The sequence below is a fragment of the Acartia tonsa genome, chromosome 9 (assembly GCF_053477335.1).
Source record: "Acartia tonsa isolate MP-2025a chromosome 9, ASM5347733v1, whole genome shotgun sequence".
In the NCBI taxonomy this organism is placed as follows: domain Eukaryota; kingdom Metazoa; phylum Arthropoda; class Copepoda; order Calanoida; family Acartiidae; genus Acartia; species Acartia tonsa.
The window spans coordinates 50,192,268-50,219,921 of record NC_137268.1 but is presented as its reverse complement, the minus strand read 5'-3'; the positions used below and the strand labels follow the sequence as shown (position 1 = coordinate 50,219,921).

General features: G+C 31.5%; 2 protein-coding genes across 2 annotated transcripts in view; one reads left to right on the top strand and one right to left on the bottom strand.

Annotated features, from left to right (window-relative positions):
* Ccdc85 (coiled-coil domain-containing protein 85) overlaps window positions 1-10,134 on the top strand; it is a 74,267-nt gene extending 64,133 nt beyond the window's left edge. Inside the window, exons 9-11 of the mRNA XM_080171145.1 lie at window positions 7,628-7,800; window positions 8,458-8,568; window positions 9,195-10,134. Of these exons, the coding sequence (XP_080027271.1) occupies window positions 7,628-7,800; window positions 8,458-8,568; window positions 9,195-9,224 (314 nt within the window). The 3' untranslated portion in view covers window positions 9,225-10,134. The remainder of the gene's footprint in view (window positions 1-7,627; window positions 7,801-8,457; window positions 8,569-9,194) is intronic.
* A 6,131-nt stretch (window positions 10,135-16,265) lies between these two features.
* On the bottom strand, window positions 16,266-27,357 carry LOC145327948 (uncharacterized). The gene is made up of 14 exons (XM_080171472.1): window positions 27,326-27,357; window positions 25,620-25,671; window positions 24,143-24,252; window positions 23,738-23,764; window positions 23,391-23,432; window positions 22,587-22,615; window positions 22,195-22,244; window positions 20,387-20,459; window positions 19,993-20,049; window positions 19,574-19,617; window positions 19,439-19,475; window positions 18,824-18,870; window positions 16,886-16,934; window positions 16,266-16,399 (listed from the first exon to the last, which is right to left on the bottom strand). Exons 1-14 carry the CDS (start codon window positions 27,354-27,356, stop codon window positions 16,313-16,315), a joined length of 735 nt encoding a protein of 244 aa, XP_080027598.1. The 5' UTR covers window position 27,357; the 3' UTR covers window positions 16,266-16,312.
* Window positions 27,358-27,654: the final 297 nt, after the last annotated feature.

The window sequence follows — 27,654 nt, the reverse complement described above, 5'->3', positions numbered from 1 at the left end:
TATAAAAGGTAAATTTGTGTATCAAAATTTTGGATGTATATCAATATATCGGTCATTGTCTTATCCCTTTAGCTCCCTGATATTGTATGGGGTATGCAAATAGAAATTTGTTTTAAAAGCGCAAACACAAATATTTCTTTTGTTGGAGATATAGATAGATAGATCTATAGGAGGAATGATAGATAGATAGATTTATAGGAGGAAATATATATAGATAGATTTATAGGAGGAATGATAGATAGATAGATTTATAGGAGGAAATATATATAGATAGATTTATAGGAGGAATGATAGATGGATAGATCAATAGGAGGAATGATAGATAGATAGATTTATAGGAGGAATGATAGATAGATAGATTTATAGGAGGAATGATAGATGGATAGATCAATAGGAGGAATGATAGATAGATATATTTATAGGAGAAATGATAGATAGATAGATCTACAGGAGGAATAATAGATAAATAGAGTTAGGTAGAACTTCTGAAACATTAGATAAATACATAGATAAATATCTAAAGATGTTAATACCTTTAAGATCTCGATAACCATTGAACAAATTGATTTCTACATTTTTGGCAAGCTTTACATAGGTCCCACGTTAGTTTTATGCTATTTTTCTATCATAATCTTCCACTTTCGAGCATAAAGTCCTTAAATTTTACCTTAAGTGCCACAAGAGGCCTCTAGGGGCGAAACCTCTATTACATATGTATATATATAAAGCTCTTAAAACATTAAATTGATAGATAGATAGTTGAAAGTGCAAATAGAAAATTTTTTCTGGTGTCACCAAAATTTACATTTTTTGCCTAAAAATTCCAAGATTATGTTTCTATAAAATAACAAAATAATTTGAATAGCTTAATTTTACCATTCGAATTAGGGAAGGAAGGGACAATTATTATTTAAACTGGTTCTACCATTCGTCAGTCAGTGGTGATATTGTATCTTGATTGGATTGTACAAAGAAACATTGCCTAAACTTTACCACAATGATTCTAATCTTTATAAGGGTTAATTTTGTCTATTATAATAAATGCTTTATCTTCCATTGTCCTGTCTTTGAAGATTCTCACTTTAATGATATTTTTGACCGTCGGAAAAGTTGTAGACAAAAAGCTTTTCTGTTTTGGTTGAAATACCCCAAAGAATTGTTTTGTTAAAGGTATTGTTGTCCTTTCTTTTCTTCTCCTTCTTTCTTTCTCTCTTTCTCCCTCTCTCTCTCTCTCTATCTCTCTCTCTCTCTCTCTCTCTCTCTCTCTCTCTCTCTCTCTACTCTCTCTCTCTCTCTCTCTCTCTCTCTCTCTCTTCCTCTCCCTATTCCTCTCTCTCTCTCTCTCCCCTCACTAAACCAACAAAAATAATTTTTCTTGACCCTTGAAACATAAGCAGCTTAGCTAGGGAGCTTCAAATGTTTTTTTTTAGTAGCGAAGCTACTCTATAATTAGACTAAGTCTTTACCTTCATTACAGTATGTTAAATATTATAATTACAATCTATCTACAAAATATGAATTTAATATTATTGTAAAACTAAAGAAAATAGCTTTAAACTTGACCTTTATGGATCAACTCTTAAATGTTCATGTTGTTGGCCATTTTTTAACTATAGCTGACCAACATTCTTATGTATAACACTATCTTTGTATGGTAGGAGGGGATAATTTTGTTTGTTTGTTTACTTTAGGTCAGATTAGGTTAGGTTCTATCCGGTACTTGTTAGAACCACAAGGAAACTCCTGCAGGGGTTTGACATGGAAAATAAAATATAAGGGGGTTATCATTGCTTAAAAAGCACTTTGTGTAAAAGAACTATGGCCTTTTGCTGTTAAAATAACAGAAAAAAACCTGTAAATATGCTAAATATACCCAGTGCAGAATTTGTGACGCATCCTACCTATATAGGGAACATGAATGCGTATTGAGCGTAAACTAACATTTTTCATGGGAGGGGTTGTGGGTTTATTACAGCCAACTACAAACAGCCAGCGAGAGAGGAGACTGTAAATTACACTGGTTTAACACAGTGTTATCTTATTAGTTGGCTCACAAACGTTGGGTACTTTTCTTGAAGCTTGATTGGATGGCACATAGATATTAGAGTCCAAACTTTTTAACCAACAGTTTATATACACAGAAAAGGCAATTGTGAATCATCATTGGGGATGTATATATTAATTTATTTCTATTGCCTTAGCAATATATTAAGACTCTGCTATTTCGATGTCGAAAGATAGGTTTCCTTTTTTGTCTTTCTGTAAAATAGCCTAAATCCTTGCCAGAATTCTAGGGATTTTTATGTTTTTTAATATTTTTATGTTGGAGTATACCCAATCTCCTATATTTTAACGGCTTAAGTCCAAAGTAAAAGAAAATTGAGGATACAAATTTTCTGAAAACTAGAACACATAACATCGACTTACATCCACAATGATCATAAACAAAATCACCCCTTCTGCATATTGAAATTATTGGTTAAAAAGTTTTGGCACAACTAGTTTGTTACGGCGACTAATCAAAATGCAATTAAAGTACCCAAAGTTTTAAAGCTAACAATTAAGATAGCATGCATAGTTATAAACTTTTGAGTACCAGTATAATTTACAGTTCAATGTCTCCTCCCTCCCTTATGATTTTTTTCCTCAGTCAAATATTTTTTTTTGTAGAAAACTTGACCCTGTTGATGAAAAAGTCCTTCAACGTTTAAACTGGCAAAAAAATGACAATTTCAAGCAATTCTAAGAAATTTATTTCTCTTAAGTGTATGTTATAGCTTCCTTATCTATCTGTCTATCTATCTATCTATCTATCTATCTATCTATCTATCTATCTATCTATCTATCTATCTATCTATCTATCTATCTATCTATCTATCTATCTATCTATCTATCTATCTATCTATCTATCTATCTATCTATCTATCTATCTATCTATCTATCTATCTATCTATCTATCTATCTATCTATCTATCTATCTATCTATCTATCTATCTATCTATCTATCTATCTATCTATCTATCTATCTATCTATCTATCTATCTATCTATCTATCTATCTATCTATCTATCTATCTATCTATCTATCTATCTATATATCCATCTATCTATCTGTCTATCTATCTGTCCGTGACTTTCTATCTACTTATCTACTACTTTATCTATTTCTATTTTATATCTATCTCTCCATGTAATCTGTTAATCTATCTATTTATCTACCTAGTTTTCTAAATTATCAAATATGTTTGACTGTTTATATATCACCCTTTCCCTCTCTATTTATTGTATATCTATCTATTGTAGGCATATCTATCTATCTATCAATTTAAACATCTTTTTTTTATCCCTCTTAATATTATAGGCTTAAAATGCCTTTTTGGTCATTTGTTAAGATTTCCTTTTTTGTTGTTAAAGATTTTTAAATTTTTAGAAAAGTTCTAAAGTTTAGGAGACAAAGATGACAAAATTCATAAATAGCGAAGCATACAAAATCGTATAATGGACAAACGGACAAAGTAATTTATAAAGCATCTGTTCAGTTCTCATATATAATAAAAGAGAGAAAATAAGCAAAACTCAACTGAAATCACAAAACCATCAAAAAATTAGTTTTATGTACTTTAGAGTATTACCGACAGACATACCAACAAAGCAATGTATAGATTAGATGCGCAAATGTCATAGGAATCTTTGCTAAAAATATCAGCTGTCTATCTTCAATATTAGCTGAGAAAATTACATTTCCCCAACAGCGTTATGGACTGACGGCCAAAGTAAATTATAGAGTAGTTTCGCTACTGAAAATGTGAGCTTCGCAACAATTAAAAATTGTGTGGGCCCCGCAATTAAGATTAATGTTGACTCATTAATAAATATTTAACATCATCCCATAACCTAGGGAGGGAGAGGGACATTGCACTGTAGATTACACTTGTACCCAAAGTTTTTTAGCCACCTTATCTTATTTGTTGACTCAAAAAGTTTGCATAATTTCATAAAATTGATTCCAAACTTTTCAACCAATATTTGTAATCTACAGAATGCGTAATTTTGTTGTTCATCATATAGTGATGTACACGAATTTATCGCCCATTGTCTTATAACTTAAGATCCCTGTTTAAATACACCAATGTTCTACTTTAATTCCAATTAAGACATTTATTCAATGTTACAAATAAAGAAAAAAAATAGATGATAAAATTATGTACATCCCCGATGATGATAAACAAAACACCTTTTCAACATTATTATTATTGGTTGACCGCTAGTATAACATAAAACAAATAAAGAAAAGATTTGCTTTTGAAAATTTGATGATTTTTTGTCGGATTACTTTTACCTAATTTGTCTTTAATTGAGGACACATGAAACTATAGAGTTCCATTTCTAAATACATTATTTTACAATGTTATAACAGCACAAATTTAGGTTAAAATAAGTGCATAATCTATTGTTATTTTATGCCAGTTAAGATCCCTAGAACCGAATCTCAACTCGTGTGGGTTAATGGGTTATATCGCGCTTTGCAAAAACTTAATTTTATTTTGTCTGATGGTTTTTGAGTAATGGGAGGTTTGTACGTTCGTTAGCACGCCATTGTTTATTGTTGAGTTTTATTTATATTTCATTTTATATCCGCAGACATCTGTCTATAGAACATTATAAAATTTGAAATATATATTACATTAACTTTGATCAGGGATATAAAGGGATAAGACAATGGACGATAAATTGATATACATACATCTCCAATTATGATAAACTAACCCCATCTATAGTATTTATTATTGGTTGAAAAATGTAGACACTAATTTTTACAACAAACCATTCACACTTCTATGTATAGTACCCAAACTAGTAAGTCAGTGAATAAGATAACGTGGTTACAATACCTTGGGTACTAGCGTAATTTCCAGTCCAATGTCCTCTCCCTTCTTGAAATAATACTTGTGTGTAAATGTTATCTTTGGGTCAAACGGTCATTTTTAATTTCCTAAAGTTAAGTGTAAAAATAGTTGTTTGGCAGTATCCCTTGATGTTATAAGTGGATCTCAGGCCCCACCCCTCCTGATATTTAAAAAGTTTTACTTTCTAGCCTAATCGTTCCCCCCCCCCCCTCCGCATTGTACTACACACCCCCCTTAACCAAAAAACGCTCAATCGATATGGGTCTCTTTTACAGTGAAGCTTCTTATAGGTTAGGGAAGGTTTTCAACTATTAAGAGAGAGGGTATCTCCATCCTCCCAATATAAATCGCCATTAGAAAAATTATACCCCTTATTACTTGACATTAAAAAAATATGGGGATATAATGACACAATAGTTCTCAAGATAAAGGGGGTGTATGGTATGTATCGCTATTTTAGCCAGCTATTACTTTTACTGTATTAGAGCACATGCAAATCTGGTGTAAAATCCACGTAATAATATATCCATTGCTACATGTTTTAACCGTTTTTATTATGGTCCATTTTAGCTCTTGGGGAAATTGCGGGTTATTTTAAGTACGGTAGTGACCTTGAAGAAATAATAAAGAGGAATGCTAAAAATACAATTAAACGCTGGGAAAAAGTACATTGAGCAAGTCTTCAAAGAGGAACTGTAAATAATATTCTTAAACCCCGTTATCTTATTCGCTGGCCTAAATACTTTGGGTACTTTTTATTGAATCTTGATTGGTTGGTTCAAAACTAGAAGTGTTCAAACTTTATTTGAAATAATCGTAATTAGGGGTAACTTAGTTTATTATAATGGGGGGTGTAATATGTACAAATATACTAAGGGAAGGAAGGGACATTGGACTGTAAATTACACTGGTACCCAAATTCTATTAACCACGCTTGTTAATTCAAAACTTTAATCCAAACTTTTTGTGCCCAATCTTTTTAACAACAATTTGCGTCTAAAATAACTGGGTACATTCATAAATTTATCATCCATTGTCTTATCCCTTAAGACCCCCTGAGACAAATTACAAATCTTGTAGATATATGAAATATTAATTAAAATAATTACATTTAATTAGCCTGAAATGAATACGCAATTCTGATGTAATTTAAAAGTTTTTGTATTCTGTTTTGGATTCATAAGATCAGAGTTCTAGGTTTATTAGCAGTATGTTTTTACAAAAAAATGATCAAAAAAAATAAGACGACTCAGGGATCTAAAGGGATAAGACAATAAGCGATATATTGATGCACATCCCCATTGATGATATAAAAATACCCTTTATGTAGAGTACATTTAGTGTTTGAAACGTTTAAACACTCAACTTAATAAATCAACCAATTTAAAGTCCATAAAAGTCCCCTAAGTTGTTGTGCCTAAGAATAAGAAAATTATAATATAAAACTTTGGGGACTAGTGTAATAAACAGCCCAATTTCCCTTGATCATGATTCCTGTAGCAGTTAGGTACCTTATTTAAAGCATGGTAGCCTATAGCATGCAAGGGGTTTTGCAACGGGGATGCGTAAAGCGCACCTGAAAATTTAAATCAACAATTGTTCTTTCTTTTTCTTAAATTTAAATTTCACTGGTACCCAAAGTTTTATAAAAACCCTTCATCTTAGCCTCTACGTAATTAACATGCTCAATAATTGTTCTTTCACCTTCTTAAATTAAAATTTCACTGGTACCCAAAGTTTTATAAAACCCCCATTTTTTTGGTTTGCTCCAAAACTTTGGGTACTTTGTTTCCACTGAGATTGGTTTGTTCCGATTTAATAATGTTCAAACTTGTATACCATACATTTTATTTTACAAAATGTTACATTGTCTTATCCCCTATGATCCCCATAGATTGATAATTTGATTTGAATAAAATTATGCAAAGTTCATTGAAAAGGTGAAATAATTATATTCCATTTTGATTTAATTTGATGTAAAACAGTACTATAAATCTTCTAATTTATTCTTTATTCATCTAATTACCATTCATTAATATATGGAAATCTATAAAGCTATACATTTAAAAAATGAGTTGATATGTTTGTCCGTCTTTCTTTGGGTTTTCCATAATAATTAAATACCCTCCTTTACGTCTTAAACCTTAAAAATGATAATAATTTTAAGTTTAGTACCCAAAGTTTTATAACCTTATTATAATATTGAATGGATCAAAAACTATGGGTGCTTTTATCAAATTTTCATTAGTCGTTCCATTGTTCATACGTTTCAACCATAAATTGAACCTTCAGAGGGGCTAATTTTGTGTAACTTATTAAATAGTATTGAGCCCCTAGCATCCTGGGGCTCTGTGACGGTTGTTTTAGGAAAGAGCAAAAAAATAGCCTAAAAACTTCTAAATACTCTGATCTAAAAACAAAATAGCCTAAAACTATCCCAAGACCTGTGTAAAGTTTCTCTAAAATGGAGAAATCAATCAGTCTTGAATAGTTATTGAATTTTATGCTTTAGACAAATAAACCTTACTACTTTATATATTAGACTAGTTTCTTCACCCCTAGCCGCTAGGAAGACGTGGTAGGTCAGGAAAATAACCTTAAACCACCAAGATATATTTTCAAAGCTCCCCTAAAAATTTCAACCTATTCGGAAAAGTATCCGGGAACTTAAGCTTCAGACAAATAAAACACTTTATTTAAAAGATTTTTTTTATATTTCAGATGATGTATTAAACTACATCCGTCGGTTGGAGGACCGTCTTGGCATAACCGACCACAATCCCGCGGACCATCATGTCGCTAGTGACAAGAGTGTCGGCGATGGCGAGGGATGTGATGGGGACATGGAGAAGGACGATTGGCGGAGGCCGGAGGCCGTTTCTAATGCTTTCAAGGTTAGATTCGTTGTATATTTTATTTTTATCTATCTATATATTAGTTATCTATTTTATTTTGTTTTCTATCTATCTATCTATCTATCTATCTATCTATCTATCTATCTATCTATCTATCTATCTAGGTACTAAGTATCCAGGAACGGATACTGGACAGATCAATGGATAGCTTGGATACTGATACAGACACAGATCTATCTATCTATCTATCTATCTATCTATCTATCTATCTATCTAGGTACTAAGTATCCAGGAACGGATACTGGACAGATCTATGGATAGCTTGGATACTGATACAGACACAGATCTGTATATCTATCTACCTATCTACATATCTATCTATCTATCTACCTATCTACATATCTATCTATCTAGGTACTGAGTATCCAGGAAAGGATACTGGACAGATCTATGGATAGCTTGGATACTGATACAGACTCAGATCTGTATATCTATCTACCTATCTATCTATCTATCTACCTATCTACATATCTATCTATCTATCTAGGTACTGAGTATCCAGGAACGGATACTGGACAGATCTATGGATAGCTTGGATACTGATACAGACTCAGATCTGTATATCTATCTACCTATCTACCTATCTACATATCTATCTATCTATCTACCTATCTACATATCTATCTATCTATCTAGGTACTAAGTATCCAGGAACGGATACTAGACAGATCTATGGATAGCTTGGATACTGATACAGACACAGATCTGGGAGAGGGGGAGAGGGCCATTGTCAGGGAGATGTGTAATGTAAGTATTTTTAATATTTCAATATCCGTGGAAAGCTGTCTATTATACGCTGTGTTATGTGAGTATCTTTCCAGTGCAGTATGGCGTCGAAACCGATTAATATCTGCTGGATAAGAACCGGTTCTCAGCTATACAATATTTCCATCAATATTCAAATAAAAATCATAAAAGCATTATCAGTTTTTTTAACCATTGTCCCCTAGAGGCTAACAAAACTGGTTTTAATCTTAAAATTTTAATATTCGTAGAAAGCTGTCTATAATGCGATGCGCTCAAATTACTATTATATTTGACTTTTTCTTTACAAATTTCTGTCTGTATGTCTGTTTATAAATATTCTTAACAAAAGCAAAAAAAAGGCAAAAACAATGTTACAATACAACAATTCAATAATTCAATCAACAGACGGTGTAATTTTGATTATCAGCATTGGTGAAGTCCATATTCTTATTCTTCAAGATTTCGAATATTATCGACGGGATATTAAACCTCGTTATAAGACAATTTAATTAATATTTATATTTATAAAACACCTTAATTGGTTAATGCAAGCTGGATGGGGTAATTTGTTTGATCATCAATGGTCTATTTTCTTTGACGTTAATAATTATTTTTTTTATTTTTAGGTTGTTTGGAAGAAATTAGAGGAAGAGTAAATAGAAACTCTCTGATTCTCCATTATGACTTGGAATCCAATTAATTTCCGCTAGAATAAAACCGGTTCTAAGTCACACTAAATCTTCGTGTATAGTATTAAATTATAGATATTTTTCTACGAATAATAAAACCCCTGTTTTGTTGACCCAGTCTCTTGGGACCACAAAACTGGAATTGATCATAAATTCTTTTATTTTACTATCCTTGAAAAATTGTCTATTGTACGATACGATAAATAAATGTTATATATTTTGTAATTTTTTAAGTAAGTGTTCAAATTATCCTTTATTCTTTTATTAAGTGCCAATAAATCACTAAAAAGGACATTTTTTATAGGTTTTTTATGAACACTATTATTTTGTTTCTTGTTACTTTAAACCACTGAATTTACTAGTCTTATATCAATTATTATTTTATTATGTAAAAAGTGTGTAAAAATTAAATTATGTACATATATAAACATCATAATTTTTTATTTTAAGTTCTTTATTAATTATATTTTTAGATTTTTCAAACTGTTTATTAAAAAAAACTGTTTATGTTACCAATTAAACTTAAAGTTACTTTTTTGTTACCCTCCAAAATTTTTATTTTATCTAACATTCCATTTAAATCATTCCTTGTTTTTTATTGATTTTAAATTTTTACACCTATGTAAAATTATTAATATGTTACCTTTTATGTTCTTATATTTTAAATCACAAATCATATATTATTTTTATGTATATACTTTTTTTCATTATTTCATAATCATTTAGTTTTTTATGAAAAAAAATTAAAAGGATTTTTTTTAGAAAATTAATATTTTTTTGAGATTTTAATGTTAAAAAACTTTTTTTTATGTAAATAATAATGATATAAATAATAATTTTTATGTGCCATTTTTGTTAAAATAAAATATGCTATGTTTTTGTTTTGTTTTATATTGTTCGAGAGCGAAGCTACTCTATAATTAAAAATGGTCTTTTGGCTGTCACAAAAGTCGGTGATTTCTCTCAATAATATTTGTGTGATTTTATTCAATTAGATTGGTTTGTTCATTAATTTGAGTATCTAAACGTTTCAAACACTAATTGTAATCTACAAGGAGGTAATTTTGTGAATCATTATTGAAGATGTACATTGTACATCAATTTATTAGTAATTGTCTTATCCCTTTAGATGTCCTTTCGTCCTGTGTTGCATTCAGTCAACAATGGAGTTCTTATTAAAGTAAAAGAATAGAGGAAACATGAGCTGTATGTAACTCTGCTCACAGGGCGGGGACCCTGTCCTGAATTTGGTATTGGGTCTTTGAAACCGGCTTAAAACGTCGGAAATATAAACACAGCAGAGTCCCTACAAAAAAACAGAAAGCAATTTTCTAGCAGACGTAAAGGATCTCCATCACTTAGGGCAGGTAGTTGTATGGATTATACATCTTTCATTATATAAACTGAAGTATAAGAGACTAAAAACTCACCTCCCCAAAAAATAATGACTGATTTAGTTTTTGAAAAATACGTAGTAGATTAAAGTGGTAACCTGGAAAGGTTGCGTGATTTCTTTCAAATTTTACATCTAATATCTGCTTATAAGACACACCTTGAGCCCATGGATCTAAAGGGATAAGACAATGGCCAATAAATAAATGTACATCCCCAATGATAATGCACAAAATTACCCCTTCTGTAGCGTAATATTAGTGTTTGAAACATTTAAACACCTAAACATAATAAACCAACCAATCAAAATTTATGGCCCCCTCCCCTTTCCATTTTATCTCGTTTTCTATTAGAGCTAGAGTGCTACAATAATTTGTGCATGTTTCCTGTTTGATAATGAATTTCTGACTGTAAGTGTGTCAAAGTCATTTTTGCTTTCTTTACCCTTTTAATTAACAACCTTTGTTTTTAGGCCCTTTTTACTTAAATTTTAAAAGGCATTCATTTCCTTATTTTTTTAAGCTAGAAGAACAGTTTTTTTCAGAAAATGTTTATCTTTATGTAAACTTTACATAAAAAAGCTCTGGTTTAGTCCCTTTACTGGCAACACCCCTTAAGTGACGATTTGTCGTATTTTGGGTATGGCCTTCGATAGGTTATTTTAAGTTAGGTTAGGTTATATTGGGTTAGGTGATTCCCCCTGCAGGATTAGACAATTGGCCCCGCTGGGTTAGAACACCCCGCACGGTCTAGAAATAGGAGAAAAGTTACTGCAAAAATACGAAAAAACTCTCCTTAAGGGGCGTTAAATCTCCAAACATTAATGTACTACCTTAGTATATTCTTATGAAGTTTTTGTTTATTTTAGGTTATTTAAAATTTCCGATCATTCTAAAATAAATAAAATGAGCGTCTAAAATTTGCTAGCAGACGAAAAATGTTCTTGGAAAAGAGGGGCAGGTAGACAAACGGAATGACAGACCAAGTAAGTTAAACACTGTTTTTTTTTAATAAAGGGAACTTCACAAAAAAAGTGAGATGTCTATCTCAACTAGCAGCCAAGAAAATCACATTTCCCTTATAAAAGACGGACTGACGGACGGATAGACTAAAATAATTGTAGTGAAGCTTTGCTACTAAAAATGAAGATTTATTAAATAGATATTTAATTTATCATCAAATGATCATTTTACTAATTTTACCGACCATTAATTGGCAATTTAACAGTTAATTTGATACAAAATTAATCAAAATGATTTTTGGGTGGGATTGATCTTTATTGTTATAAAGGGATAAGACAATGGCCGATAAATTGTTATACATTCCTAAAGGTATACCCCTTTTGAAAATTACAATTAGTGGTTAAAAAGCTTGTACACCTAACCTGATGAAGGACCTATGAGAAGCTACCCTGTTAAGGAGAACCCGATCGGTTCAGCGGTTAGCGAGATCCTTCGGTACAGACACACAGTCAAATACACAGACAAAAATCCTGTTACTTTACTATAAGGATTAAAAAGGGATATTGTGATGTTCACGGTAAAATGTTCCTGAAATCGATTATCCTCAAATAATGTTTCAAATTCAATTAAAGTCTCCCAGGTTGTTAAGCCAACGTTTAAGAAAACGTTATTACAAGACTTTGGGGACCAGAGTGATAAACGGCCTAATGTCCCTGATTAAATGAAATATTCTTACTGAAACGGTAACCATCACTAGGATTAGAAACAAATTTAATTTGTTTTGGTCTGGATGTCCCCAGGGAGGGGATAGTGTCACAGCAAAAAAATAATCGGTAGGGGGGTCCAAAGAAGCTTTACAAAGTGTCTTATAAAAATCAGCGATGTGACGTCAAAAAAATTAGGAATGAGAGTAGAAGTGGGAAAGAAAATCCCTAAAAAAAAAATGGGTAATTCCTCATTTTTATGACGCCTCATGGCTGATTGGTAAACCTAGGACATCCTGTGCCCAATATAACCTCAACTAACCTGACCTAAAGAATCAAACAATCAAAAAACTAACCCTATCCATCCACCCCCCCTCCTTTTCGTTTTAAAATCATTTTTCAAAAGAAGCTAGGAGGAAGTTTCAGTACTGTTGGGTACTTTAAGGGAAATTAATCTACAAACAATTCTTTTCTTGCAGTTGTCAGAAAAAATTATTAATTCTATTCCCTTTATTACTGAGATACTCCTTAGCTCATTCTAAATTGAAAACAGTCGACAGCTTGTGTTGGGACAATTAATTTTGTTCCACATTTTAATTTGGAGTATTAGTAAACATTTGGAAATTGGAAAAGTACTATTAGGAAAAGGAAATGTGATTCTTACGAACAATTATAAGTGAAAATTTCCCCACAATTTCTTTTCTTTTTTCTTCCCTTCTTACCTACTTCCCCATAACTACAACAAAAAACAAGTTTTACTCCATCTCTATAACAACAAAATAATAAATTTTGGGCCATTTCAAATGGAATTAATTGGCTGAAGCCCCTGAGGGGGTGATAAGCTCTCCTCTCTAAGGATTTTGAGCATGCAAGAAAAAGTAGCTTAAAAGGTACAGTTTGATATTATTTTTTGAGATTTGGGAGGGAGGGTGAAAATGACCCACTCCCCAAAATAAGGATTTTCTGTAGACAACCATATTATATTTGTTATCTATTTTTTTTCTGAATAATTATTTTAACATATCTTTAACACAACAATAGATATTGTCATATTTTTGTTATTAGATCTTTTCTAAAAGAAATATTTCTTTTTGCATTCTATTAACCCAACAAGATATGTTGGCATATTTTTGTTATTGCATAAAGTCTGAATATATGTGCACATTTTTATATTTTAACCCAACAAGAGATGAAGACATATTTTTGTTATTGCATAAAGTCTGAATATATGTGCACATTTTTATATTTTAACCCAACAAGAGATGAAGACATATTTTTGTTATTGCATAAAGTCTGAATATATGTGCACATTTTTATATCGTCTGCAAAATGAATTAGTGAGTTTAGACACAGAGTAAATATTTGAAGAGTGTATATAAATTTTATAACTAAGCTTTTGTATTATTTAAAAACTGTCCGTTTGTCCGTAAAGGATAGCTCTGATTGTAAGTTATGTTACAATTTTCCGATCTAACTTTGCATAATAATGATTCCTGAAACAGTTAGGTAGTTTTTTTTCCCGCCGGCTGCGGCTGCCAAGTACAGCTGCGGCCGCTAAAATTTATATTTTGATAATTCTTATATAAAATTAACATAAAGATAAACAATTTCTGCAAAAAAAATTGTTCTTCTAGCTTCAAAAATAAGAAAATTACAGCCGTTTGAAATTATTAAGTAAAAAAGGACCTAAAACAAAGGTTGTTAAATAAAAGGGTGAAGGAAGCGAAAATTGACTCTGGCTTATTTAAGGTCGGAAATTCATTATCAAACAGGGGACTTGCACAAAATATTTTTGCCCTCTAGCTCTAATAGGAACTGAGATAATAGGGGGGGCATTGAACACCCCCCCCCCCCCTTCCCCCGACCGATTAAGGTGCGGCAAGGGGCCCGACTGTAAAGGGTTAAATGACCAGTTTAGACGTGTTGATTCATTGGATGTGGGTTGATGTACATCCCCAATGATGTTTCATAAAATTAACCCTTCTGTATATTACAATTCAAATATTATAATATTAGTAATTCAAACGTTAATACACTAAACTAAATAAACTAACCAATCAAAATTCAAAAAGCCCCCAAGGTTGTCAGGCCACATATAAGAAAACTTTATCATAAGACTTTTGGGGAATGGTATAATAAACTGCCCAATGTCCCCTCCCTCCCTGAATATATTTATATTCTTCATATGATTACTCCAATTATTTTTGGCAATTGAATCAGAAATACCGAGAAAAGTGTTCCCACAAAAGGACTTAAAACTTTGGGGACTTTATAACTTCATGATTGGGTGGAACAATCAATGTTCAAACTTTTTTCACCGATTTTATATAGAAATTGTTGTCAAAGTGCTGGGTTGTCATCAATATAATGTCCATTGTCTTATCCTTTGAAGTCCCTGGTCATAATGTATACGTATTTTTTTGGAACTGCGAGTTTAATCTCATAATTGTACATTCTATATCCGCGGAAAGCTGTTTATAATATGTTGCGAAAAATAACTGTTCTTTATAATTTTTCTTTTTTCAATCATTTTTGAATAAACACACTTTTCTAAAAAGCTTGAGAAATTTGGGTCAGACCAAACTTTTGCTACCCACCATATATTTCTTTATTTTACTCTGGAATATAAGAGTAATTTAAAAAGATAACCTGGTTCCCTGTTTTACTCGTAGGTTTTAATCAACGAAATTACCACTTGTAACCTTAGCTTTTCACTTAATTACTCCTTCTCTAGATTATAATTATTGGTTTTAAAGATTTGCACACTTCTAGTTTTGAGCCAATCAATAAAGCTTTCAGAAAAGTAAGTCTTTTAGCTATAAAACTTTAGATACTAATATAGTTTACCGTCCATTGTTCCCACCCTTCATATTTTTATTTCTTCATAATACAGTAGCAAAATAGACGCAATTAAAGAAAAGAAACTCAAAGTATTTTATTTTTCATAAAAGAAGCATGTTTAATTATTCAACCACAAACCGGTTAATATGCCTAAATACGTCTAAAAAGGAAGGATGAGTTGAGAAGTGGGAAAGAAAACCCCTAAAACAGAAATGGATTTAGACGGATTTTTATGACGCCACACATGACACTTTCCGTAACTCCTATAATAAACAGAACATTAATTTGTAATTTCAACAAAAGTTTGCAAAATTGCGGTAAAACAGGATACTGTATCAGGACATAATTTAAAATTTAGGATTTGATTATAGAGCTGCTTTTTCTTATGATATTTTACCTTAAATTCTGTTTGGTTTGTTCATTTAATTAAGTGTCTAAACGTTTCAACCACTAAGTGTAATCTACAGAGGGAAATTTTATGTATCATCATTGGGGATTCACACTAATCAATCAGCCGTTGTTTTATCTCTTTAGGTCCCTGAAATGTATATTCAAAATAATCTATATTCAAAAACAAATAATAGTAAATTATCGCATCTCATTATAAACAGCTTTCGGCGGATATGAAAAAATGTACAATTTATAGATTAAAACCAGTTTTTTAGCCTCGAGATGCTGAAGGGCTGGTTTTAAGCTTATGATTAATGGGGCCAAATTAGTTTGGCGGTTACAAAGATCTTAAGCTTGAGACAGACACATAGACATTGTTTTGCTTTGTATTATACTAGCGGCTTCGCCCCTAGACTCTCGGGGCTTTGCCCCAAGAGGTAATCTAAAAAAAAAATGAAGTAGTTCTGGTGCTGCGACCACCACATTTTAAATTGACTTCCTAAAACAATTGGGGAGGGGGGGGGGGATTTTTTGTTTTTCAGGGGGTTGTGGGTATCCCACCCCCCAAGAAAATAACCTAAAACAAACCACCACAGGACCAGTAGGAGTATATCCCAAAGAGTAGAATCCAATCGGTTTAGTGGTTATCGAGATCTTAAGGGACAGACGGACGGACGGAGAGACATCAATCTACTTTGTATTATAAATAGCCACTAGTGTAATAAAGATTTATTTCAAATTAAATTCATCATTTACAAATAGAAAATCAATATTTATTTCCATTAACATGCATGCAACCCACAATTTGAATTCCTTTAAATCCAACATTGCTACCCAAGGACGATGGTGCTAACTAAAAATATAAATCCTTATAATTTAAATAACAGGATGTCTATCCGTCAGTTTGTACCAAGGGATCTCAATTACCGCTGAACCGATATGGTGCTTCTCATAGATCATGGAAAGTTTTATAACTGCTTTGGGGGATGATTCCACCACCCTCCCAAGAGAAATCGCCAAAATAAAAAGAAATAAAAAACGCTGACTAGGGGATATTTTTGGCAATTGGATAAAAATATAACTAGCCCCAAATAGCTGATTTTAACATAGATTAAAAAAAAACATTTTACGTGTCCCTAGATGCCTCTAGCCGTAGCCGCTAGTAATACTTAAGAGGGAGGTAAGAAGAGGCTAGAATCATCAGGAACAAACTAATTTTAGAGAAGCCATGCCTTTCTGTGTTTAAATCTAGTTAAATCTAAGAAGTCATGTCTATGAAATATTTTCATGTACTTTAATAAAGTGATGGTAGCAGCTGGCTAAAATAACTAAAGTTTACCTCTAAAATGATTATCTTCAATGATTTTGTTGGAAGAAAGCGATGCATCCTACAATTTTAACCTGTGTTGAAATAATGAGATATATTTAGGGATATCCTAACATTGAGTTTATGCTCGTGCCATTTTTGTAATCTTTGAATTAATATTATTAATGTTTTTTTGTTAATAGTGGAAACATTAACATTTTTACAAGCACTAGCAAGATTTAGCAATTACTATGGAGATTAGTTTTCAATGTTTTTATTGTTCTCATAAGCTTTTTTGCTTTAAATGTTTGTCAAGGTTTTTTTGTTTTTAATGCTTTTCAATGTTTTTCAATGCTTATATTGGGCTGTATCTTACACTAGTCCCAAAAGTTTTATATTTGTTAGCTTACAAGTTTGGGGACTTCAATTGAATTTGAATGGTTGGTTCATTTAGTTGAATGTCCAAACCTTTTAACCACGTATAGTAATCTACAGAAGGGTACGTATGTAAAGTGTGTTACTTAATTTTATGTTTTATTATTATTTGGCCACAACTTGGTCAAAAATGCTCACAAATCAGACCTTTTTCGACCATAGATACTCAAATGGTTCCTTTACAAGCCCAATTAATCAGTTTTAAGATATCTTTATAATTCAAGAAAAATTTATGAAAATACTAAAAAACAGCAAATTTGGGTGTTACCTTTTATATGCACAGATACCATAAATTCAACAAAAAAATACTTATTTTTACTTTTCTGTCATTTTTAAGTTTGATTCTGTTAAATTGGCTATTCTTGAAGCATTCAAATATACTGAAACATAATATTGGGCAGAAATTAATGTATTTCAAAGAAAGAAAATTTAAAAATAGGAAATTCGACCTCTATCACTTCAGAGGACAGCTACCAACCTCCAGTTGACAGGATATAGTTTAATACTTGTTAGCAATAATAATTAGCCCAAAAAGTAAAACAAAAAGTTTTTTAATATGGTAAAAAAATGATAATCTGAATCTTAATTTTGGGGATGATGATCTGAAGGACGCTCTTACTGGTGGTGATGATGACCCTGATCGTATCCAAGTACATAAGCATTATGACAACTCATCTATTGAACTATGGTCCAATTTTTGTATTTGTAGCAGCCTCCAATTAAAAGTTGTAACAAGAAATATAACCATCTTTTAAAAACTACTATATTTACCTTATGAATTGGAGAATTTAAAAACCATGATTGTATGTTTTGGGATTTCTCTTGATTGGAGAATGCTACAAATACAAAAATCGGACCATAGTTCAATAGATAAGTTGTCATAATGCTCATGTATTTGAATACCATCTGGGTCATCATCACCAACAGCAAGAGGGTCTTTAAGATCATCATCCCCAAAATTAAGATTTAGATTAGCATTTTTTTACACTATTAAAAAAAAAAAATTGTTTTACTTTTTGGGCTAATTATTATTGCTAACAAGTATTTAACTACATCCTGTCAACTGGAGGTTTGCAGCTATCCTCTGAAGTGATAGAGGTCGAATTTCTTATTTTCCAAAATTTCTTTCTTTGAAATACATTAATTTCTGTCCAATATTATGTTTCAGTATAATCAATGCATAAATCCCTTCAAGAATAGCCAATTTAACAGAATCAAACTTTAAAAATGACAGAAAAGTAAAAATAAGTATTTTTTCTGTTGATTTTATGTTATCTGTGCATATAAAAGGTAACACCTAAATTTGCAGTTTTTTAGTATTTTCATCAATTTTCCTTGAAATATAAAGATATCTTAAAACTGATTGATTGGGCTTGTAAAGGGACTATTTGAGCATCTTTGGTCAAAAAAGGTCTGATTTGTGAGCATTTTTGATCAAGTTGTGGCCAAATAATAATAAAACATAAAATAAAGTAACACACTTTATATCAATTTATCACCCATTGTCTTATCCCTTTAGATCCCTGTTAAGCTAACCTGATATTATTCCAATCATATGTAGTCATCAGATCTAAATCCACATCCTAGTTTTAGTGAAATAGATAATTTGAACAAATAAAATACCACATTATTGGTTAAATCCTATTGAAAAAAAGAAGTAAGGTTTTTTTGTCTGTAGTCATTTTATGAGAACTTGTACTAGGTACCTAAATGGTTTTATGCCATCAATTCTTATTTCTAAGTTTGGTTCTCAGAGCTTTTAGATGCTAATAGTATAGCCGAAAATTAACATATAAAAGATAAATAGATAATCACAAAACCTTTGTATCAGTACAGAAATGCCTTTTCTAGCATGACTCAAGGACCAAGTGGATTGGTTAAAGAAAACTTTACAAAAATCAGTAAAGTAAGAATAATATCACATTTCCTTAAAAGTCAATACAGATGTATAAACAGTCAAATTTTATGAAGCTTTATAGTACCTTTGACTGAAGTATCCCTAATGACGACATATTAGATTAGTCCATCATTCTAATATGAAGTCATAAGGAATTTTTTTGGTCAAAAGTTTTAAAATTTACCCCCTTCTAAATAGGAACTATAAAGAGCTTCAGATTTTATTAGAGTAACTTTGCAACTAGAAAAAAATACTTCATATTTTCCATCATCAAAATCAAATCTGACTCTCCTAAAAAATTAAAATTAAAAAAAAAAAATATTGGTTTACAAAATTTTTTATCAAATAATATGAATTTAGAAAAAAATAAAATCATTAATAACTATAACCTGACATTTTCGTTAACCCAATATTTTTGCATCAATCTGACCATCTAATTAAAGAAAAAAAAGTTATAATTTACTAAATTTGATAATTCTTATCTAAATCTTATAATTGTAAATTTTTATATCTGCAGATGCGATAAATATCTATTCCAGTATGCCTTTGAAACTTAATAATATCTGCTGGATTACAACCATTGCGAGCCATACTGAAATATCATGTAGCGTATTGTATTGTAGACAATTTTTTTATGATTTAAAGAATAAAATCTGTTATTTTCATTTTTAAAAAGTTCCTCAAAAATAATTCCTAGGAACTATCAGAAGCTTCACTGCAAAGAAGAACCCTATCGGTCCATAGGTTAGCAAGATCCCTTTATACAGACAGACACAGACATAAACATCCTATTACTTTTATAATTTACCTTAATAAGAGTTGGAGAGGTAAACTTCAATTCTATCCATGCATTTACTCCTTCTCCCTAATTTTAATAAACAATAAATGTATAAGTATAGATGTATAGTCAAGTACCTGACCCAAGTGGTGGTGACCTTTTAGTTGCTATCTGTTTTTTTATATGAATTTGGCTGTGTTTATATTTTTGATGCTATTGGCTGATTTTAACAATGCAATACTTAATCAGGATAGTGTCTCCACCCTGTGTGCAGAGTTACATATCTTATCTTATCTCATCTTTATTTTGGAAGGGTATTACTTTAAGAATTGGACACAATGCCATTTCATTGAAATGTAAGTCTTTTTTTTAAACTATTAACTGCAAAACAATCACGAATATATGTATAAAAAGTAATTCTTACTTTTGTAGCCCATGATTTTGAAGTATCTCCTCTATATAAAGATCCACTTAGAGCTTTATTACAAGTATAAACACTAAATAATAATATAATTATATTCATAAGTAGCGCAGTAATAATATTAATATCTCACAATTGTGAAGTATCTCCTCTATATAAAGATCCACTTAGAGCTTTATTACAAGTATAAACACTAAAACAATGGTATGATTATATTAAGAAGTAGCGTAGTAATAATATTAATATCACATAATTGTGAAGTATCTCCTCTATGTAAATATCCACTTAGAGCTTTATTACAAGTATAAACACTAAAACAATAATATAATTATATTCATAAGTAGCGCAGTAATAATATTAATATCTCATAATTGTGAAGTATCTCCTCTATATAAAGATCATGTTAGAGCTTTATTACAAGTATAAACACTAAAACAATGATAAAATTATATTAAGAAGTAGCGTAGTAATAATATTAATATCTCATAATTATGAAGTATCCCCTCTATATAAAGATCCACTTAGGGCTTTATTACAAGTATACACACTAGATAATAATATATTTATATCCATAAGTAGCACAGTAATAATATTAATATCTCATAATTATGAAGTATCCCCTCTATATAAAGATCCACTTAGAGCTTTATTACAAGTATAAACACTAAAACAATGGTATAATTATATTAAGAAGTAGCCTAGTAATAATATCAATATCTCATAATTATGAAGTATCCCCTCTATATAAAGATCCACTTAGAGCTTTATTACAAGTATAAACACTAAAACAATGGTATAATTATATTAAGAAGTAGCCTAGTAATAATATTAATATCTCATAATTATGAAGTATCCCCTCTATATAAAGATCCACTTAGAGCTTTATTACAAGTATAAACACTAAAACAATAATATAATTATATCCATATGTAGCGCAGTAATAATATTAATATCCCATAATTGTAAAGAATCCCCTCTATATAAAGATCCACTTAGAGCTTTATTACAAGTATACACACTAGATAATAATATAATTATATCCATAAGTAGCGCAGTAATACTATTAATATCCCATAATTGTGTAGTATCCCCTCTATATAAAGATCCACTTAGAGCTTTGTTACAAGTATAAACACTAAAACAATGATATAATTATATAAATAAGTAGCGCAGTGATAATGTTAATATCCCATAATTATGAAATATCTCCTCTATTTAAGTTCTATTCTTTGTTTTGTATTTTAAATGGATGTACTGACATTCTGGTAACAATTATAGAGTTGTTACACTAAATTGTACTCACTATTATAGGACTTATCATGCAAAGCTTGAAATTTAAAGGACAATTATAACAAAATGGTTAGAAATCAACATGTTTTAAATGGATGTTGAGACATTCTGGTAACAATAGGAGAGTTGGTACGCTTCCTAAATCATACTCACTGTTATAGGAATCATCATGAAAAGTTCTACCATGTCTAAATTAACAAAAAAGAGCAAACAGTAACGAATGGACAGAACAACCCTAATTATAGAAATGCTTCACTTTTACAAAGATATCCATAAAAGTACAACTAAAAACCTACTATAAACCGAAGAAGAATTAAAAATTATAGAGTTGCTACGCTTCCTAAATTGTACTTAACTGTTTTAATAATCATTACGAAAAGTTTCAAATCAATCGAAAACATGTCTAAATTAACAAAAAGAGCTAACTGTTCTAGAAGGACATACTTACGGACAGGTGAACATTTTAAATTATAGAGTAGATTTGCTTGTAAAAAGATATCGGCAAAAGTGAAAATAACTACCTACTATAAACGGAAGAAGAAGTACATGTCATCATTGTTGGTGGAATAATCTATTCAAGTAAAATCAGTAATTTTTATATTATCTAGTGGCTGCGCTCCTAGATTCTAGGGGTTGCGCAATTTGGATGCTTCAGGGGGATCATAGGCAACTTCCCTCAAAAAACCTAGTCAGAAACCTACCTTCCACCCCTAGTTATTTTGAAGAAAAATAAAGATAAATAGGAGGTGGGCTTTGTTCTTTCTGGTGTTATTTGTCTCCTTATTCTTGGGATTAGTTCAATCTATATTGAACGTATGGTAGCCCTGCAGGGTTAGAACTCCCCCGCAGGGTTTATCAACAAAAATTTAGATCCGCCCCGCCCACAATTTTAGAAAATAAAATTAGTTATTACCATGGGTTTAGAAGCATCATCGCATGTATCTAATTTACAAAAAATATGAATATTAATATGAAAGAAAAAGATTAACAGTTAGGTTAGCACTGACGGTTGGCCCCTTAGGGGCTAACAAAAACAAAATGCATTAAAAATCTATAATCTTTTTAGGTTGTAGTTGATTTATTCATTAATCTAAGCAGTTTGATATATACAAAGTACTTAGAATCATCGGGTATAGTCCCTTTAGTGACATTGCACCTTAAGGGGCGATTCTTCATATTTTTCACAGTAGGTTTTCTCCTATTTCTAGTTCCTGCGGGGAGCTCTAACCCTGCGAGGCCAATTACCTAACCCTATGGGGCAATCACCTAATCCAATATAACCTAACCTAACCTAAAATAACCTATAAAAAGCCATTTTAAAAATACGACAAATCGCCTCTTAAGGTACGATGTCACGATGTCTAAAACCAACAATGAAATTAATTAGATAAAAAATCACGAAACCTAGATGTGATTTTAAGCTGTCGTTGGGGGGGTAACATTTATTAGAATTGACGACCTTTTTATCTGCTCCCCAAATATTATAATAGATTAATTTCGCTTGTTGGCTATATCTTATTCCTGACATAAGAGAATTTAGGGAGGATGGGGGTGTATCCAACCTCCAGACCTAAAGAAATAAGGGTAGGATACTCCCCTATGTGTCCACCCCCTAAACCCCCTTCATAAGGGTCATCATCCGCATAAAACAGCCTATAGGGGGTGTTAAGGTCACAGTCACAAAAAAATAGTGGGCTTGTGTTGAATTTGATTTAACCTGGGAATAAGATTCCGTTAACAGTTTGGTACATCACAAACTCTAGATAAAACAGGGTTGAAAACATCCATATAAGCAAAGCTTTAAAACATTAACAATTGTAGGGTGTCAAAACTTAATAAGCAGAGTATAAATTAGAATAAGTCTAAACCAAATCGTATATAAATTTGTTGCAAAATTGCGCATATTTAAAAAGGTGTTCAATTAATGTTATTTCCCTTCAGTAGATTTAAAAAATCAGTGAAAAAAATTAGACACTGCTATTTTATACCTACTAATTAAGATTTAAGTCTCCAAAGTTTTTAAGCCAACAAATGAGAGAAAATAAAACTTTTAGAACCAATTACCTGAACCTTCTTTTTTACTTCCATTGTCTGCAAGGAAAAAAATGAAATGAAATGTTTGTTTGAAATATTTTTTCTTATACATTCTCCCAAAGCCAACGAAGAAAATAAGATATTGATTATTAGTTTCTGTCACTGGTAAGTGGTTTAAATTAAGCAATACATATAAAAACACCCTGTACAAATTGTGTTTGTAATTGCAAGAATCTAAAAGGACAAGACAATGGCCAATAAATTTATGTACATCCCCATGAATGATAAAGAAAATTACCCCTCTCTTGGTTACATTTAGTGGTTGAAATGTTCACTAAATTCCCCAAAGTTGTTGGGCCATTGAATAAGAAAACGTGTTATAAACTTTGGGGACTGGTGTAATTAACAGCCCTCTATCCATGTTGTAATTGGTACCTTTACAGAAATATTTGTTGCAGACAATGTCTCTGGTGATTAGACATGTTGTTCTGGCCCTCCCCTCCGGGGCTTTCTCACACAGGTCTGAAACTGCACGTCCGCAGCTCCTAAAATGTAAATAAAGGAAATTGTTTAAGGACTTACATTTTTAGGACTTGATTATAGAGATGCTTCGCTTATAACAATATGCTTTGTTGTCCTAGAAATCAGTATTCCAAAATTCAGACTAATCGGATAATTTTATCACATAAAAATTTTATGTAAAAAAAGTTAAAAAGCAACATGTTTAAAATGGACGTTCGGACTTTCTGGTAACGATATTAGAGTTTCTTTGGTTTATAACTTGTACCTAACTCCTATAGACATCTTCATGCAAAGTTTGAAAACGATAGGACTATTCTAACATGCCTAATTAACATAAAGAGCTACCTGTTACGTACGGACGGACTGACCCTAATCATAGAAAAGCTTTGCTTTTAAAGTGTACAACAATAATAAATTAATTGAATAAATATTTTATACATTTATATGGCAGTTTCTTAGAGGGTAGGAACTATGCAGTAATGTTTATTCACACATTGTTTTCATACAGGCCATATAAGTAAGACAAAAATATAATAGGCATTAGATAAAACCATACAGGTACGGAAAGATTGTTAATAGGAAGGATGGATAAGGGCATACAAGTCTCACATAAGCCTCAAAAAGAAACTGCGTATAGTGTCCAATAAAAGATGAATTAATACTATACTGATGACAAATGATAGGCCAGTATATATACAATGTAATTGACCAATAGTAAATTGTATACTGGCCTATAATTGGTCATTTGTATTGACCGACGTCATTTTTTATTGGACACTATACGCTTGTGTACAAACAAAAAATTTCAAAAAGATGGATTGTCTGTTTAGAAAAAGGTTTTGACATGCAAATGCATTTTAAAGTTATAATATGAAGATTTTGATGAGTCTTACGCGCGGCTGCCGAGCCCTGATAAAATGTTAATAAGATATCAATGTGGTTGATGTTTTCCTTCAAAGTGCCTTGTTGAGCACTGAAACTACCTATTTCAATATAATATCAAGAATAGGAAAGGTGGGGGGAGGGTAACGATCAAAGAGTTGCTGGGCTTTCTGAATCAAATATCTATTACGGGATTCAAAATATAAAAAAAAGTTTAAAATCGTTAGGACAATAATAGATCTATAGAATATACTACATGCCCACCTTTTCCAAGGATCTTTTTCGTCTGCTAGCAAATTATTTTCCGCTACTTGGCTAACTAGTTTGGTTAATTTTCAATGATAAAATTGAGAGTCGGCATAAGCTCCTTAAAAGGGGACATACAGTTATTTAGCCCCTCTAGTGTTTTACTCGAAAAGGACAATTCAAACTTGCCTATTCATTCAGGCGGACTGACATACGGTCCGACAGTAATATAGAAAAGCTCCTCTAATAAAAAATAATCTACTTGTATCCAGAAAAATCGTAGCATCCATAGACTGAGGCACTAAACACACAACCTAGAGGGGTAAACAAAGATTTATAATAAAGTAACAGGATGTTTGTCTGTGTGTGTGTGTGTGTGTGTACTAAAGGATCTCGCTAACCGCTGAAACTATATGGTTCCATCCATAGGCTGAAGTGCTAAACACACAACCTACAGGAGTAGATTAAGATTTCCAGTATGGATTCGAAACCGATTAATATCTGCTGGATTAGAACCGGTTCAATGCCGTACTGAAATATCATAGCATCCATAGGCTGAAGTATTTAACACACAACCTACAGGAGTAGATTAAGAATTCCAGTATGGCTTTCAAACCGATTAATATCCGCTGGATTAGAACCGGTTCTAAGCCATACTAAAATATCATAGCATCCATAGGCTGAGGTATTTAACACACAACCTACAGGAGTAGATTAAGATTTCCAGTATGGCTTTCAAAACCGAAAAATATCTGCTGGATTAGAACCGGTTCTAATTTGTACTGAAATATCATAGCATTCATAGGCTGAAGTACTAAACACACAACCTACAGGAGTAGATTAATATTTCCAGTATGGCTTTCAAAACCGAAAAATATCTGCTGGATTAGAACCGGTTCTAATTTGTACTGAAATATCATAGCATTCATAGGCTGAAGTACTAAACACACAACCTACAGGAGTAGATTAAGATTTCCAGTATGGCCTCGAAATCGATTAATATCTGCTGGATTAGAACCGGTTCTAAACCGTACTGAAATATCATAGCATCCATAGGCTGTAGTACTAAACGCACAACCTACAGGGGTAGAATAGTTACTTATCGCATCGTATCATAAACAGCTTTCCGCGGAAATAAAAATGTAAATTATAAGATTGAAATCCATTTTTTTAGCCCCGAGATGACAAAGGCATGGGCTAAAAAACTGGTTTTAATCTTAAGATTGTACATTTTTATATACATATTTACATAGAAAACTGGATATAATAAAATGCTGTACATAATTTTTCAGTATGGCTGAGAACCGGTTCCAATACATTGGATATTAATTTGTTCGTAGAGATACTGGAAAAAGATTTGATAATATACTCCTGGCTATAATCATTAAAAATAGTTTAGGTTTATATACAGACACCCTAAAAAGTACATTGGCATAACACATGTAAGTGTACAGTTGGCACAAGATCTTCACTCCTTAGAGTTACATATAGCTTGTGCCCCCTCTATTCTTTTACTTTAATATTGACATAAAACCATTAAAATACTGTTTAAAAAGTGAATTCGATGTTTACTTTTATAAATCCTATTATTTTTGTGTAATCCACGGTGAAATGTTCATGGTAATCATTATCTACGAAAATCAATGAACTTTCATGGCTGTAATCGGCCAAACGGTAGAACGTATAGATTATGCTCGCACAAAATTTTAACCAAAAGAAAGAAGAATAATCTGGAATAGTCTTTCTTTCACAGTGGACCTAAATGCGCGAAAAAGGCTTATTTTACGCTTTTTCTTCAGTGAAGCTTTCCCTGTGCATAATTGGATAGTGGCTATGCAGATTATTTATAGACCATCTTCTGTGGGTATGACATGTACGTTCAGTCGTTTGGCAGCTAAAGCCCCTAAAGTCCATAGATTTTTAGAGATAATCGTTTCACCGTGAACTGCACTAGATCCAAACATTTACCGAAAGATATTACCACAAGGCACAGGAACATTGTATCTGAATTTAAACAAGGATTACAACTCCCTTTTGTATAATCTAAAATAGCTTAAAACCTTCCAATAGGTATATATCCTCACACCAGATCACAATCAATCTAAATATAGACATACAGAAAACCACCGTTTTACTTTAACATCAAAATAAAGCAGTGTTTTTTTTTATGTAACATATTAAACTGAAACAGTCTATTACTAATTAAAACATTTTTCCAAAAAGATATTTAATGTCTTCTAGAGTATTACAGACTAACCAACGGACCAAATGGTTTCTTGAGCAAATGCTTATATTAA

What these genes read in the sequence shown, in the direction of transcription:
- LOC145327948 (XM_080171472.1), bottom strand. Translation starts at nt 27,356, where the DNA reads ATGTTCCTGTGCCTTGTGGTAATATCTTTCG. An exon ending in CAAAATCATGGGCTACAAAA is followed by an intron (nt 20,050 to 20,386) that starts GTAAGAATTACT and finishes TATTAAAATTAG; the next exon opens with GGAGAAGGAGTAAATGCATG. An exon ending in CCTCTCCAACTCTTATTAAG is followed by an intron (nt 19,618 to 19,992) that starts GTAAATTATAAA and finishes TTCTTTAATTAG; the next exon opens with ATGGTCAGATTGATGCAAAA.